Consider the following 17,734-nt stretch of genomic DNA (forward strand, 5'->3'; position numbering starts at 1 on the left):
GGCCCTTGCTCAGTCTAGATTGGATACTGACAGCCAATCAGCCTTTCTGTGATCTTCTCACTTCGGATGCCACCTAATCTCACTGTAACCTGGGCCACCACGTCTGCTCTGATGGCTGGTGAAACAAGACATGGAGAACTACAAGTCCAAAACTTTGGTGCCTGTATAGACACTGGCTACATGTGGCTAAGAGCTAGTGCTGGTTGATCTGAGGTATCTGAGGAATTGGGAATTAATTGGTGGAGAAATTTGAGGATTTGTCATGCAGTCAGGAGAAGAGAGCATGAGATCTAAACCCAGGTGTGGGCTACCCAAAATTATCACAGTTAGGAGCCCTATGTTTTATTTCTAATGCAAGTCCAGTGATAACTTTACCCTTAAATATGACTATGATTTAACATGTATTGACCTGGTAAAGCAGTGACTTCATCTTCTAAACAGCATCTGGACAGCAGGAGGGTGAATAGAGGTTCAGACAGCACAGGCTGCAGCTCTATGGCATGTTGTTTTAACATCACCAAATCTTGTTAATCATTTCTTTAAAATCTCTTTTTTTCTTTCTTTTTTGTTTTTAAGGCATTAGATAATTCACTACTTCTGTCTTTGTTTTAGATTTTAATTGAAAAAATAATCCATTCTTTTTCTCCTAGTGTTCCAGTCCCTGAGGAATGTCTGTCTGCCTCAAATGCATTTGGAGAATCCCCAGAGAAACCAACCAATACTCTGCCCTTAAGTGTATAGATTTTCTATCATGTTCTTTTCCTTGAGTCTTCCTGTGTTTAAATGTAATTTTCTCTTTCAGTACCTTATGGCAATAGTTATCTCTGATATTTTCCTTCAAATTTTCTGACGTTGCTGGGCATATCCAATAATAATATACTCATTGCTAATTTGCCTTGAAAGTCAAATCATATATGCTTTAGAATATTTCGCACTATATGAAATTATCTAGATATTTTTATTCTCTTCACTGGAAAATAACATGAAACAATATGAGTAGTGTGACATATATTTAACAAATGCTTGTTTATCCAATCATTATTATATTGAATACTATTCACGAATTTACATTGGCTTTAGGGACTGGTATTACCCTGTTTAGTCAGTTTTTTTGAGAAAGTTCAATTTAACAGACTTGTAGACCCTTGTGTCGTGATAGAAAGTTTAAGACGTTGATGATATGGCCTGAGCTGTGTTTCTCAAAAATTCACAGATTTCGGCTCTACTCCCAGTGTAATGGAGTCATGAGATGAAAACTTGTGTAGATAATCAGGGTCAGATCTGTTCACAAAGGAATGATCTCTTATGATGGGATTGATGTTCTTATAAAATGATACTAGAGAGAACTTCCCCTCCATGTTCACATGCCTCTCTGCCCATCCTGTCTCTGCCTCTCTGTCTCCATCTTTCTATCTCTTTCTTTCTCTATTCCATAAGTTACAGGGACAATGCTCTCTGACGGCCAGAAAAAAAAAAGACTTCGTCAGAAATTGGGCTGCTTAGCACTTTGAACTTGTGGTATACGTTATAGCAACCACAGCACACCACTGATTGTTTATTTATTTTACAAAAGACTATTAGATTTCTAGAGGATCACATATTATGTTTAAAGAAAGTTTTTGTCCGAAGCTGCCATGGGGTATAGGAGAGAATCTATTAATGTAATCTATTATACTTTTTTAGTGATGCGAAAGCTCGTGTCTTCTGAGAAAAATTGAATCATAACGGGACCTAGCAAGTGATGTGCTGTGATGTGCTTATTTATTACACAAAACAAAGCCAGAAATTAACATCTAGCTGTGATATGATTCATCATTAGAGAGAAGAATTGCAAAAACCTAGGACTGTTTCTGATTCTTTTCTTCCACATTCTCTGAATTTTCAAGTCTTATCTTTATTTATTTTTCCCTTTAAAACTTTACTGTTGGAGTTCAGAAAGCCACCACTATATTCTCATATTTCCTAAATATTACTGCTATTCAATTCTAAAGGGAGATATTTTTTAGTATAATAGATTTTGGAGCCTTCCTTTCTAGTACCATTAAGTGGGCTTCTTCACTGATGGCCATAATTTGGAAATTTGGGCTAAGGACAAAATAGAACTGTCTGTTGCTACTGATTATAGTAGTAATAGAAGTTGTGACTATATCAGCGATTATTTGCTTCTCATTTAGATTGGGGCAAATAGTTGCTTTCTGTAAATCTGAGATAATAAATAATTTTTGCTTTCTGAGATATATTGTTTCTTGTAGATACTCAACTTTGCCACATATCTTGAAAGATAATGTATAAAGAAATGGGTATGACTGTGTTCCAATAAAATGCTAACTACAAAGAAACAGACTGTGGGCTAGATTTTGTTGACAGGCCATAGTTTAGGCAAATCATTGATAAATGCCGTAAAATAAATATATCTATTTTTAGAGTTCTAGCGTGGTGTTTAATGGTAGTGGCTATATTTTAATTCATATAATTGATTTCTGAAGTAAAGAATAAAATGCCAATCTAAAGTTACTATGTTATAGAAATAATAATTTTTGTCTACATTCTTTAGACTAAAAGAAATAACTAAAGAAACTTGGAATGTGTGTAGGCTAGAGAAGAAGGAAATATACTATTGGAAAGCATTATTACCATATTTTAATATAAATATATATGATATCTTGGAGATGTGAAGTTTTCTATAGTACAGCAAACCATTTTATGAAATGTTGATCAAATAACCACTTACCATTTATGTCACCTTTACAGTTACATATCCCTTTTAACCTTGGATTAGACACTTTCTACTTGGTGATTATACTATGTAAATCATACATATTATAGCCTTCTAAATCAGCTCTGCTAATTACGTCTCCACCAGCGTAAGTGTATGAAGTTGAAAATATTGGAGTTAGGGAGTACAAGGTTCAACTTTAATTCTTATTTCTACTACCCATTCTGTTTTCTGTCATGAACTCATACAAACATCTTCGCTATTTTAAATCCAGTATCTCTTTATTTCTGTACATTTTCACTCTTTGGCTCTCATCTAAACCTCTGGTACTTCATCCTTTTATTGTTCCAACAGTATCTTCGCCAGAAGCTGGACCCAAGTGTCTTGATGTTCTAATTTATCCTGCACATGCTGACAGATAAAGCGCTGCCTTTATCAGGCCTTGCTCTCTTCTCTTACTGAACACAGTCTCAAACACTGATCCTGACATTTATAGGCCTCCGCAAAAATCTCCCCAGGTTCCAGCTCACATATCTGTGACCTCAACCTACCCACTTTTCAATGAGCTTATTAATTACATTTCATAACTCCAGTACTTGGCTTATAGAACTGTTCACTTTGTGCATTCCTCTCTCCTTTCTGCTTATTCTAGGTAGATGGGACAAGTCAAGTGGAAGCCGGTGCTTTAAGTCTTTCCTGCTCCTTTAACTTCAAATGATCAGATTTGCAATCAATTGCTTTTAGTGTCTACATCCTATTTGTTGTGTGAGAGTAAATGATCTCATTTCCCTAAGAAGTGCTAGCTCCTTGGTTTCCCCAGCCTTTCACAACACCCATGCATTTTTCCGCACAGCCTCCTTAATGCAGTCACAAATGAATGTATGGCTGGAATAGAAAGTCTGACATACTAGACAACACAGACCTTCCCATTCTTTAGACATTGCTGACTTAATTAGTGTAACATGATTACTTAAATAACTAAAGGAAAACATTTTCTTTCATTTTATTTTGCCTGTGACCATATGATATCAATGAGACAGTGAGACATTGGCAACTAATCATTCACAGTTCTGGAATCAACCATGAATATCAATATGAGAACACATTTCTTTTTTCCCAAGAACAAAAGATAGTTCTCTCCATCTCATGTCCATAGGGGCATAGGCAAGGAAAAGAAATATCCATGGGCTGGAATAATAAAGACAAGAAGTTTGTTTTCTTGAAAGTTGTTATCCTAAAGTGAACTACACACAAACCAGTTACTACAATGTCAATTTGTCCTCCCAGATTTCCTGAAATGCATAAGATTTCTGGGGCAGAGTGAGCAGTGTGGGAACTGCGCCAAGATGAGAAAGCATTGCTTAAAGACTGGGGGAGGAAGCCAACAGATGACATTCAAAAGTTGAAAGAGAGTGACATTGAGGAAGCCATAGACAACTTCCTTTTTCCCAGAGAAAGTGGGTAAGTGTATTAGATATTAAGAAGTATTCACTAGGACCAGAAAAGAACAGAGTCTACAAGATTTAGAAGTGCTAAAGTCAGTGAACACTATAAAAAATCAGCTTTTGTACAGGCTGTGTGTCAAAACAGTAAGATGTCCTTGTTCATACTGTGGCTGCTGTGCCCTGTGATATCCTGTGCACAGTCATCAGGGTTATGAACTGACAGGAAGGGGAAGGAATTATCTTTTAACGAAGACAATGTGAGCCCAGTTCTACAAGGCTTTTGTGTTTATCCTCAACGGGAGGAAGTGAATCACTCAAGTTTGTGTAGCTTTCAATCGTAGAGTTTTGAATTGTTAAACCATTTCACATGTGTACCACTTTTATCATTGTCTTGGTTATGGCTACCATTGCTTTGATGGGGCACCATGACTAAAGTCAACTTTAGAAGGAAAGGGTTTATTTGTATTATGATTTCAAAATATTCTTTAATGTTGACGTAAGTCAGGACAGGAACTGAAAGTGGCAGGAATGTGTAGACAGGAAGTGATGCAGAGAGCATGAAGCAATGACCATGTCCTCAAGGCTTGCTCAGCCCACATTCTTATTGAACTCCAGACCATCAGCCCAGGACGGCACCACACACAATGAGTTGGGTCCTCATATATCAATAAGTAGTTAAGAAAATGTACCTCATGCCTGACTACATGAAAACCTGTGGAGGCCACTGAGGCTCCCTCCTCTCAGGTGTCTCTAGCTCTGTCAAGTTGACACAAAACTAGCATGCATAATCATATCCAACATTTCCTCTAGTGGTATTTTATAAAACATACCTTTCATTTTTGACCATTGATCTCTGAGAACTATTTGTGTGTGGTTGTATATTAAAATGGAAAGAATCCTGCATTTGACCAGAGTTTTTCTGTTCCACATAGAAGGACTAGATGAGGAAATCCCACCTTGCATTTATACTAGAATTGGAAATGAAACTTGTATATCTTGACTTCCAAACTAACCCACGTCCCTGATCATTAGCAACTCTGCGTGGAACCAGAAATCTACAAGAATTCACAGTTGGCTTAAAGAGAGAGTGGTTAGCGAATGATAAGTCTTTGCTCTTCTCAAGTGTTTTGAAGAAAAATTTACAGTGGGAAGGGTGACTTGGTTCAATATAGCTCTACCCCGAGCTGCTTTTATCTAAGGTTTATGACAGAGATGAGACTGAAAGATGGGATCAGAACTGTGTGACCCAGCAACCAAGGAAGGCCATCACTTGGATAGTCCCAGGCTGTCTAAAGAAATGGACAAGTCCCTGCTAGTATTAAACACACACACACACACACACACACACACACACACACACACACACACACATCAAGGAAACATTCACCCAATCAGAAAACTTCCTTGGGTAAATAAATGTACCTGGACCCTAAAACATAGAGCTGTTAATCTGCATGTTTGCCAGAACCTGTTCCCATCCTCTGCAGGACAGTCTGCACTTCAATTTTCAATATTTCTGTATTTTTCACTATCAGTAAGGGATGGTATGTATTACCCAACTCACTGCTTGAGACACAAAGGATCAGAACATCATGTTAGCTCATGGGATATCACAGACAACATCCCCCACAGCAGAAGGGGCTCAATGGAAGCTATTCAAGTAAAATGCAATCCTAAATGTCGCAGTGTCAATAATTATTGGGGACTGTGGACCCATAGACCCTGAATTTCCTGTGACCAGAGTAAACAACTTGCTCCACAGCTGCTCTGAGCACGAGATCCTCAGGACTTCCTGATGGTAGGGGATTGGTTTCTGATTGTCTTGCAGCTGAGAGTTAGGGCGTGGCCATTAGTCAAGGAGACCCTATATAAGCTGCCTGGAACACAGTAAAGGGAGCATTCTTGGTGTTACCTGTGTGTGTGTGTGTGTGTGTGTGTGTGTGTGTGTGTTTTAATCTCCAGCCCCATGCCATCTTTTGAACTGTACCTAGCGTGTACAGCAGGCATTGCGCTACAAATAATATCAACAATAGAGTAAAATTTATATTTCAAATGAAAATTTCTTAAAAGAACTATGTAAAAATAGATTATTTTAAAAAGGATTTTTTTCACAAGATAAAAAAGGAATGTTTTTAATGTAAAGGCTAGAATTCATAGTAAAGTCTATAAAAATGGGAATTCTGTCCAATATTTTCAAACTTTTGTATAATCATTAAAAATAAATACAAATGAAAGAGCAAAGCACATCTTTAGAGGTTAAAGAAAGCTAGAGGCATGTGCAATTACATATCAAGCTACATTTTCAGTATATGTATTAACTATTGACAGTTTGTATAAATTAAAATAATGAAATATCTAAACACCAACTTTTCTATTTCATGCATGGGTATAAACAATATACTCCAAATCTTGAAATTTATTTCCTATAAAATCCAGCACCTAATTAATGCAAATCTGGAAACTTCCTACCACACACTTCTACAGGAAGTGTAGAAGTCTGCACTTAATGGACTGCACGTTTTGAGTAAATACATATGCAATTTAAAAGCCAGCACCAAGTATGATCATTGTCATGGATAACTTCTGTGATATTAGAGTTGTCACCATTGGGAAGTCCAGGAAAGATGTCTAGTTACTACGTTGTCTTTATGGGCAAGGATGATGTATACAAACAAGGATGCATGAATCATCGTGATTTTTAAGATCTCAAGTAAAGTGCTATAATTGCCATTATTGACAAACACACGAATGCTTAGTTATATTGTTATCTATGTTATAACAAAAATCTGCACCAGATTTTATTTCACCTATTAACGAGGGAAGAACTCAACAGTTATGTGTTCTTTCCAAAGAGCAAAATTTAAAAAGCTAAGTTTCTGTTTCTTAGTGTTTTGTAGACTAGGGTAAAGCTGTTCCTATCGGCTCTGCTCTGTATGCCAAGCGTGATATCAAAGCAAAATGCAACAAGGCAGTTAGTGGTGAGGAAGATACAAGATAAAATATGAAGAAGTGGAAAGCAAATTGACCCTTGTGTGCAGTCTCCCACCTCTCGCCTGCCGTCCAGGCCCGCAACCTTCCTGAGCTCCAGGCACATTCTGTTGGATGCTCCAAGGAACTAACTGGCACCTGCGCCATTTGTGAGTTTTCCACCTACAGGAGGAGAAGAAAATCTCAGTGAGAAGAAGCAGAAATGGCAGGTAAAACCCAGAGATATTGTGTTAACAGAAAGCAGGCTGTTTGTCCATTTTCAGTTTTTACCTAAATTTAATTTAGCTACTCAATAACCCCTTCTAAAGGCAACATTAAATACAAAATTCTTCCTATGGCACTATAGACAAGACTATATCATTTTCAAGTTCTGTAGCAGCAGACTTCACAGAGTGACAGGAAGCATTTGGACTTTTAAATTTATACTTCCAAGAGATGCCCCAGCTGGCATCAGAAATGTTGCATTCCATTGAGTAAACTCCAGTCAGTGAGCTTTGGATGATCACTGCAGAGGTAACAGCAACTGAAATTATAATATCCCCTAATGAAAGCAAATTCCCAAAATCAATATGTTGGGAAATCAGTCAGTAATGCTCATAGTGTAAATATGTAGTAATGACATTTGTCACCCCTGAATTAGTGATACATGTATGAAGATGGCAATTTGCCACTAATCGCCACTTATCATGTTGCGATCACACATTTCATTAATGCCCTAGTATATGGTGTTTCATTGGTTGTCATGACTGCAATGATACTCTTCAGCAAGGTTCAATAAGAACGTTTCGGTCTTAATGTCAAGGAGGCCAGGTTTCTGTAATAAAAATTTCAGGTTATGTGTAGTCTCAGTGACTTCAGCTTTCCTAGAATTGCTAATAGATGAATAGAACAGACTTCTCCCTAGCATTACAGTAGAACACTGTCATTTCCTGAGCCCCAGTGCTCACACTTATGAGAAACAGGGGCTCTTTGGAGACAAGAGAGACAATCTGGGTTATTATTATTCATTGACAAAGAAGTCCCTTTCTAAGGAACATGTACCTTGTAATTGTTAACTCTTTATGCATTTCCTATAGTGTATATCAACATAAGACAGTCTCCTTACCTACTAGAGGTACCTAAACAGTTGGAAATTGACACATATTTTTGCCTTCAGAGAGGTAACTTCAGAAATGGAGTGGTTCTCTGAAATACAGGTGAGGGATGGTTGCTTGAGCAATGAACAACCTACTGAGCTGATGGAAGGAATGCCAGCTTGAAAGATGTAATTGGGAATTACCCAGTGCACCATGTACATCCTTTTCACCTTTACCTGTAGCTGTGACACATGGGAGGTGCCTCACAAGCCTTCTCTTCATACAAAGGGTCTGAGCAGTCCCGGCCTCCATTGGTTGGCAGCTGAATGATGACCCGATGTCGAGACTGCTTTCTGGTTCCAGAGTTCCCTGAAAGGAAGCAATGCTTCAGCCTCTACACATTGCACATAACAGAATCTCGCAGCAGCAGTTGATGTTGAAGAAATTTCCCTTACTCTAGGGACATGTGCTGTGACATGACTAAATGAGAGGGCTTATTTCACCTAACCATTTACTAATTGTCTCTTTCACAGAACACTTATATCCAAAACCCAATCAGTTTATATTTTAAAATGTAAAAAACAAAGATAAACTCTTTCACATTCAGCCAGTCCTTATATTGTGCAGTTGCAAAATAATTGTCTTTTCGTATTTTTTAATCCCCTTGAGAAATATGACAGACCTAATTAAATCCTTTCCCTTACTGTAAGTTTATTTTCATGTCATCTCATGAAGTCATGTTTGCCACATGGGACTCATACACTTGCTGCGAGTCTTCCTTAGGAGGATATATTCAATGTTATAAGGTTATTTTGTTGTTACTCTCTTAATTTGAAACTCATGACTTATAAAGTGTTTCTGCTATTTATTATTCAATCTAAGCAGCCCAAGAGCTTCAATTTAGGCCACACTCTGAGGGTCACGCTCCATGTAGAGAAGCAAAAGAAGTTTCCTAGGGAAAGACATTTTTTAGGGAACTGTCAAAAATAGCAGCAATTACTTTAAATAAATAATTCCAAATGATTTCTAAAAATGGGTCAGGGGGTTTTACCTTCAAGAAAGAAAACAGTCTGTCAGTATAAATGTATTACAGATTAAAAAAATGTTCAAATTTGCTTTTTTAGATTTTAAGTAGAGATATATGGTTAACCAGCTTCGATAAACTATATTTCAACTTTCAACACACACATCTTTAAAGGGTGAGTAGCTGCATGGTACAATTTCACTTGGAAAAAAATTCTGTATAGATTTCTGTATGCAGATAATATAATTCCTGATACATTTACACTATTTTGCAAGATTTTTAAATATTTCATACACAGTCTACAGGAACAGCAGGGTCTTAAGAACTGAAGCTCCAATGGAAAGAAAATAAAACATTTCAAAAGTTATTGTGGTTAAAAGGTAAAATGATTTGAAGGTGAAAATTTTCACACAGCAGAACCCTTTCTCATGAACTCAGGATATTCCTTAACACAGTGGTGGAAAACAATGGCCGTCAAGTCTAGAGAGGACTCCTAAGCCAGACAGAAGAACTGATCAGATACCTGAGGTTTCTGAATGACTCTTCTGGATAAGCCTTTTAGAAACTGTAACAATAACAGCAGATAGCTTAGCCCAAACCCATATGTACTCAGTCAGCATTTCTGATAGCAGGGTTTCAGAATCTGTTTTCAAAGCATTTCAGGAGCTTGTGAAGAATGGTCGTGGAAAGGAAGAGCACAGAGAGGACTGAATAGATGGTTATGTGCACCTTGTTCCAAGTTAAGATTCTAGACTATTGTAAATTGTTAGGATTTTTCCCACTGTGTGTGAATCATGTTTAGTGCCATGGTAATTATGTTAATGAATAATTGGAAGACTACAGTTAATGGAGTAGGGAATTGGGGACTGGAATTACTGGCGACTAGGAATTGAAGTATTGGGGAGCACTGCTGTGAACTTTTTATTGCAGCATTATAAATTTGAATACTGACTCTGGATTTTACATATTTAATAAGCTATGTTCAGAGAAGATCTAAGAAATGTCAGTAGAAATTTAATGTTACTATGTTTCTCTATTTATAATATTGTTAAAATGACTTCTTGCTTCAAATTCAGGTGATAAACGCCTCTGACAGTCCAGAGCGAGGGCCATTTTCATTTCTCTGGATATTTTTCATAATCCATTAGGCTTCTGTTCTTCATTTTGGTCACTGGAATCTCAGATCTAATTTTCCTCTCCATTACATGAGCATACATTAATTTTGATTTTCTCTTTTTTTCCCCTTGGTTCGCCTTCATACCCTCCCCATTCACTACTTAGTTTCACCATTCTATCATTTTTAGTATTTATTTTATTTTGGTGTATGCTTAGGACCAACATTTAACATTTCTAAAAAGAGTATGTAAACTAAGGCAACATGTGATCATTTGGTTAGCAACTGAAGAGAGATTGCTTTATTTCCTTCCATCCCTCCCTCAGTCCGTTTCTTACTTTGTTTTCTTCATTAGGAAAAATGTCGGCAACATAATGTGTCTTTGTTTCCTAGATGGTCAAAACATTTAGAGGAAGTCACCTGCTAGCTTTTTATCAATTTGCATTAGGAAGTTAGACACAGAATTAAGGCCAAGGGGCTGGGGATTGGAACGGAGGATGAGCTCAGCATCAATGACACCTTATAAGCTGAAGTTGTTAAGCAATGTCTAGATGTCACTTGGTACATAGTCAAGGATATTCCAATTCATGTGCTCCAATGTTGGTCCTTCAATTTTCTTTGTTTCCACTTTTGCAACACACATGTTATCTGAAATACAAGCTTATAGTGTTCTTCTGGTATCATTTTATTAAAATTGAACACTTGTATACTAGAAATCATAGACTATGGGTATTTTTCTTCTTCAATTGAGTGTACAGTGGACGTTCATGTATTCTTATATAAAATTCAAAATCTTTCACCTCATGTGGCCATAGGACAAAAGAGAGGCCTTGATTAGACTGGAACACGTTAAAGCTGAAGTCCTCAGAGAGAAAATTTAGTGGTGTTGCATGGGGAATATTGACATTCTTGTTTCTTCTCTGATCATAGTTAAGAATTTGTGATCCTGACTGAAACCTATAGCTACAAAATCCATGGGGGTTTTAGAAAGGAAGCTTATTCGCTAGTAAACTTGGAATTTGGCAACTTTTTGCTTATATTTATACCCAGTTTTTAAATGTGTTTGGAAATACATAGGGTTTCCACTGATCTCTGTGAACATCCACAAAATTGTCTGTGCATAGGAAGTGGTTTATTAATGCTTACTGAATGAGAAAACATTTATTTTGCACCCGTTCAAATGGTTTATTTGCATGTTCTGTTTGTTTCTCTCCATTCCCTATAATAAGTACTGGGTCCTAAGTTTGCACACTGAGGATTAAAAACAAACAAGCTATCATTTGTTGCTTTGGGAAATAATGATCATGCAACTATGAAGGCCCTGTGTGCTATATTTTTATCCAGAAATCCCTATGCAAAATAGAATAAGAAAAGAAAATTACATATACAAAATAACTATGTTCTTGTAAGGTACACAATTAAGAAAATACATAATCTACAAAACTATTTTAGCAGTTTTTCAGTTATCTCAGGACATTCAAAGTATATTTAATCAAATAAATGACTTGTAGATGGAATTAAGAGTAAAATTTAGTCAGGCACTGGTGGTGCATGCCTTTAATCCCAGCACTCGGGAGGCAGAGGCAGGCAGATCTCTGTGAGTTCAAGGCCAGTCTGGTCTATAAGAGCTAGTTCCAGTACAGGCTCCAAAGCTACAGAGAAACCCTGTCTTGAAAAAAACCAGAAAATTAAGAAAGAGTAAAAGTTATTGTTAAACTAATTAAAGGACAAGTGACAAGTTTGAGTGACAGTATGTAAATTGGGAAAGTAAGTTTAGTTGCAAGAAGCAAGATACAAAGGTAGTATTCAGATCTTTGGGGTAATTACAGTATATGATTGACTCAGTGTTTTAGAAGAAAATATTGTTCTTGCAACATTCTGTCTAACTCTCAAGGCAATCAGTGTGAAAAAAGGGAGCAAACAGAACTTGAGTCTTTAAATTCATTATTTGATCACAAGAAGTTACTTTTTATAAATTAGAGTACCTAATTCATTCCAGAAATAATTTATATTTTAAAGTTCCATTTTTCAAAATTCTTAAATAATTTTTTGAAATTTAACAAGTGCATACCCATTTGAAGACCAAACTACCCACAACTTTATGTTGAACTTTATTGACATCCATTCTTTTTCAAGGTATATCAAGGGAGAGGAATGAAAGATATTTCAATTGACTCATTTTCTTCTTCTTTGAAACCCAACTTTTTCCCATTTTCTGCAATACTACACTGTAATTCATAAAATTTAAGATTTACCTGAAGACTTAAATCAAAAAAGAAGTACCCCATTGATGAACTAATTATTTTTTTGTCATTGCCTCTTATTGAACACAAAACTTTGCTTAGAATTTTTGGTTCTATGCTGAAATCAGTGAAATTTCAATGGCAATTGGACTAGATCTTTTCTTAAGTAGATGATGGGAATATTAGTCTCATGCCATTGTTTCATTTTCCTCACCACAGTGAAACACTGCCTTTCCCTAATGCCACAGAGCCCTTTACTCGGCTACAGCAGAAAGCAGGGGAGCAGAGGAAGCTTCTTGGAGAGCACAAGGCATCCTCCACTATTGCTCCTCCATCATCCCATCCTTTTTATGTCTTCAATATACAATTATAGTTACTGCTTTTAAATCTAAGAGCCTAGCTTTCTGAAAATATTTTCTAGGAGATTTAGTGTATAACACACTTAAAGTGGGTAGAGCTGATTTGTTATTTGTAGGTGGAGATAACATTTCCATTTCCAGTCACCCAGGCTTGAATAATAACACAGATTCTATATTAATTACAACCGTGTTTGACCAATAGCTTATGCATATTTCTAGTTAATTCTTACATCTTAAATTAACCCATTTCTATTAAACTGTGAATTACCATGAGGCTGTGGCCTACAGGCAAGGTTCTAACTGCTGGCTAGTGCCTTTCTCCATTAGCAGCTACAAGGTATCTCTCTGACTCCACCTACTTCTTCTTTATATCTGTCTGGATTTTCTGCTTGGCTTTGCTCTACTAAGCCGTTGGGCAAAAACAGTTTCGTTAATAACCAATAGTAATAAAACATATTCACAGCATACAAAGGGGAATCCCACATTATCTCTCCTTTACTGTCTAAATGAAAAGGAAGCTTTTAGCTTTAACATAGTAAATTTACATGTAACAAAACAATTACCAAGCAAGAATTATAGTTATATTTAATCTATTTATGTTTGACAAATTAAGAAAAATACTTCATCCTCTATCATATCTTTGTGAGTCTAAAGTTTTAAATCTTATTTACCTTTTATAATAACTAAGGAGAAATATAACTGTCTTTAACTCTTCAAAGACCCCGGAATGATATACTATTACTTAAGTAATAAGTAATTACCTAAGTAATTACTTAATTAATAAGTAATTAAGGAAGTGTATTGTAAGCAACTTCCAAAGTTCTAGAATTGACAGAGACTTCTTGCTGTGTCACCCAGAATCTTCTGTAATGTTGGGGCTTCCATCTTTAGCCTATAGGCCTATAGTCTTTGCCAGACTTTTTCATGAAACAGGAAATTTGAAGATCTGTTCTGCCTGTATTGACAGTTTGCTAGTCACTTTCTTTTATGTTCTAGAGAGTGTCTGGAAGTTTCCTCTGTGAAGCAGAAACACTGAAGGACCATCTCATCTTTTGGAAACTTTAGCAGTCATGTTTTTGTGGGTCCTTCATATCCATGTCATATAGCATACCATCGATCAGCACAGGCAAGAGCAGTTTCTTTTCCAAATGGCTAACCAACTCCATAAGAAGCCTCTCTGATTCCCGTCATCCTCTCGAAGTAGATTTTTGCTGCTAGAAATAGATGTGCCTCATTGTTATGAAAAGTTCTTAAAATATTTTAAATACTATATTCTGTTAGTCTTTGAAAGGCTTGAAGACTGCCTATCCATCTAAAATATATCTCAGTACCTCTAGAAAACCTAACTAACATGACTACAAGATTGACTATTATAGATGACTATCTAATAACCTATATTTCTTGATTATACATTACATTTTTAAATGAGCTTCACAAACACAATACTTCAATTAAGAGCAGAAATACACATAACAAAATTGATCTTAAATTTATATCAATAAACCAAGATCGATACCAATGTAAAATATTAATTTCTATAGCATATCCTCCTTTAAATGTAAACAAACATTTACAAACAATCATTTAGGGAATTTGGGTGTTGTTCTCTAGACTACTTCCTGATGATTGGGAGTGCTGTTAATCAGATCTTTCATAGTATATACTATGTGGTAGATCCATCTAAGCCAGCAGTCCTGAAGCTATCATGGATGTTGGACCATCTGGGCTATTGCTTTAAGGGGTCTTCTTGATAAAACCAAATTAGCTGATAAGGATTCCATAGATTTCTATGCACTGTGGAAACAAAAGCAGAACCTCTTTTTCAAAGCAACATATCCTTAGACCCAAATTTTGAAGTCAAGATATCTTTATTCTGATTTAACTTAGCATCCTGTACAATGAAATATCTTTCTGTTTTTTGTTGGACTATTTGTTCTTTTGATGACTAATTTCTTGGGTTCTTTGTATATTTTGGAGATCAGTCCTCTGTCTGATGTGAGGTTGGTGAAGGTATTTTCCCATAATGGAGTACAGACCTAAACAGAGAACTCACAACAGAGGAGTCTAAAACTGCTGAAAGACATTTAAGAAAATGCTCAACATCCTTAGTCATCAGAGAAATGCAAATCAAAACAACTCTGAGATTCCATCTTACACCTGTAAGAATGGCTGATGACAACTTACGCTAAAGAGGATGTGGGATAAAGGAAACACTCTTGCATTGCTGGTGAAAATGCAAGCTGTTTGGATATCTGTATGGTGGTTTCTCAGAAAATTAGGAAACAACCTTCCTCAAGAGCCAGCAATAACCCTTTTTGGTGTATACCCAAAAGATTCTCAATCATACAACAAGGACATGTGCTCTCTTATGTTCATAGCAACATTGCTTGTTATTGCCAGTGGAAAAACCTAAATGTCCCTATACTGAAGAATGGATAAGGAAAATGTGATACATTTACACAATGGATAACTACACAGCAGAAAATAATGACATTGTGAAATTTGCAGGCAAATGGATGGATATAGAAAACATAATATTGAGTGAGGTAACCCAGACTCAGAAAGACAAATATCATATGTACTTACTCATAAATTGCTTTTAGACATAAAGCAAAGAAAGCCAGCCTGCAATCCACAATCCAGAGAACCTAGGCAACAATGAATACCCTAAGAGAGACATACATGGATCTAATTTACATTGGAAGTAGAAAAAGATAAGATCTCCTGAGTAAATTGGGAGCATGGGGACCATGAGCTAGGTTAGAAGGGGAAGGAAGAAGGAGGGAGGGGAGCAGAGAAAATATATAGCTCGATAAAATCAATAAAGAAAAGAAACGTCTCTCTGTAGTTAAAAAATTTAAAGAAAACACAATAATATGCAAAGTTCAGACTCTGTGTATATTCCATCTTTACATAGCTTATTTTTATTTTTTATTTACTCATTTAATTTATGATTGTCTGTACTGTTTTATATTACTTTTATTGTCTCCTTAAAGACTTTATTTTTTAGACCTATTTCTTTTTACAACTGTATATACTCTTTTTCTTCTCTCTCCCAAGCCTATGTACATTTATACAACACTGTGACCCATTCCCATTCAGAAGTCTTTCTTTTTTATCTGAATCTGCTTTAATTGTATCTCTGTAATCATTTTCTGACCAGGAGTGCTTTTTTTTTTTTGAGTATAACAGATACTCACATTGGTGCCCACCATTTGGAGCATAAAGCTTATGGAAAAAGAGGGTTTCGAGAACCAGCATGACTGCTTTAAGAGTCAGCTGACTGGTTCATGCTGTCAGAAACAAAACAACTCTGACTCTTTCAGGAGGCTCTGCTATGGAGTAGTTAAATGGGGTCTATGAGCAGCATTTTACAAATGGCTTAATAGCAACACCTGCTATGTCCCTGGAGTTCAGGCAGTGTGCATGGCTTGCAGAGGCAGTGATTATGTCTCTACCATGTTGTAGTGGGTGGAACAACCAGAAGGGGCCTTGGAGTTGGTCCTAGCCATGCCCACTTAGCATTAAAAATAAATAAAGATGGAATATACATAGAGAGTCTGGATTATGTATAACATTGTGTTTTCTTTAAATTTTTTGATTACAGAGACACATTTCATTGCACAGGCTACTAACTTAAACCAACATAAAATTATCTTGAGTTAAAAATTTGAATCTAAGGATATGTTGCTTTGGAAAAGAGGTTCTGCTTTTGTTTCCACAGAAGATGAGAACCTGTGGATTCCATCCAGGATAATGTGGTTTGATAGAACAAGACCTCCTGAAGAAGGAACAAGAGCCCCCAAAAGGTCTCTATAAACCCTAAAAATGCTTTTCCCAACAAACAGCATGAAGCACTTTGGAGAAAACTGCATCCAAATTCCCAAAATGATTGTTTATAAATGTTTGTTTTCATTTAAAGGAGGTTGATTATAAGTTGTGAATGATCACAATCAAGGTCTTTCTTGTATGGGACAATAGGTACTAGTGGTGAGCTTACTCACACTAATAATAATAGTGAGAATACTTGAGTTATTATTTATAGACAATTTACATTGTGTAGATTCTTGTATATTGATACAAATTATATTTGCTATATTGAATATACTCCTATTTCTGTTTACAATATTTGTGCCCCTATGCAAATTTAATTGTTCATATTGTATGCATACATATTTCTACTTTTGCTTAAGATATTTTGCATATTGATATAATTTTAGGATATATTTATCATATTGCACTATTCATTTCTACCTCTGATCAAGATACTTATACATTTTAAGTCCTCATTTGCTATACAGTTGTTTAAAGTTTGTCTAAAATTTCAATATGAAGCCTTAGTCTTTAAGCTATATAGGTGTTAAGAATTATAGGTCAATAGTCATCCATGTTAGTCATACTTATAGTTAGACTAATAAGATACTTTAGATGCACTCAGGTTGTATTTCTCATAGATAGGTAATCTTAAACCACTTCAGAAAACTGTAAAATATAGCATTTAAGTAACATAGGATTTTGTTGATGTGAGAAACGATTGCTCCTGGCAGCACTGATTTATTCCTAAGAGAATGTTGGGCACTGAAGATATTCCACTTGGAGCTAGCTGGTTTTCTTCTTGGCAAAACTGGCCTTTGGGTAAGAAATTGTCCCTGCCTCTGACAAACTGCACTGAGTCCAAACTGGGCAAGCAATATGTAAGCAAAAAGACTGCCGAGCCTTGCCAAGACAGGGTAGGGTGGTTTTGAAAATTTTCCTGCCTCTGAAAATTG

At 36.2% G+C, this 17,734-nt stretch overlaps 1 protein-coding gene across 1 annotated transcript in view; it reads right to left on the bottom strand.

Annotated features, from left to right (window-relative positions):
- The window catches only part of Thsd7a (thrombospondin type 1 domain containing 7A), a 411,960-nt gene that overhangs the window by 58,265 nt on the left and 335,961 nt on the right, over positions 1-17,734 (bottom strand). The window contains exons 10-11 of the mRNA XM_048448971.3: positions 8,462-8,594; positions 7,208-7,311 (exon numbers count right to left, since the gene is read on the bottom strand). Of these exons, the coding sequence (XP_048304928.3) occupies positions 7,208-7,311; positions 8,462-8,594 (237 nt within the window). The remainder of the gene's footprint in view (positions 1-7,207; positions 7,312-8,461; positions 8,595-17,734) is intronic.

Source organism: Myodes glareolus, chromosome 25 (genome assembly GCF_982192425.1).
Source record: "Myodes glareolus chromosome 25, mMyoGla1.1, whole genome shotgun sequence".
NCBI classification, from domain to species: Eukaryota; Metazoa; Chordata; class Mammalia; order Rodentia; family Cricetidae; genus Myodes; species Myodes glareolus.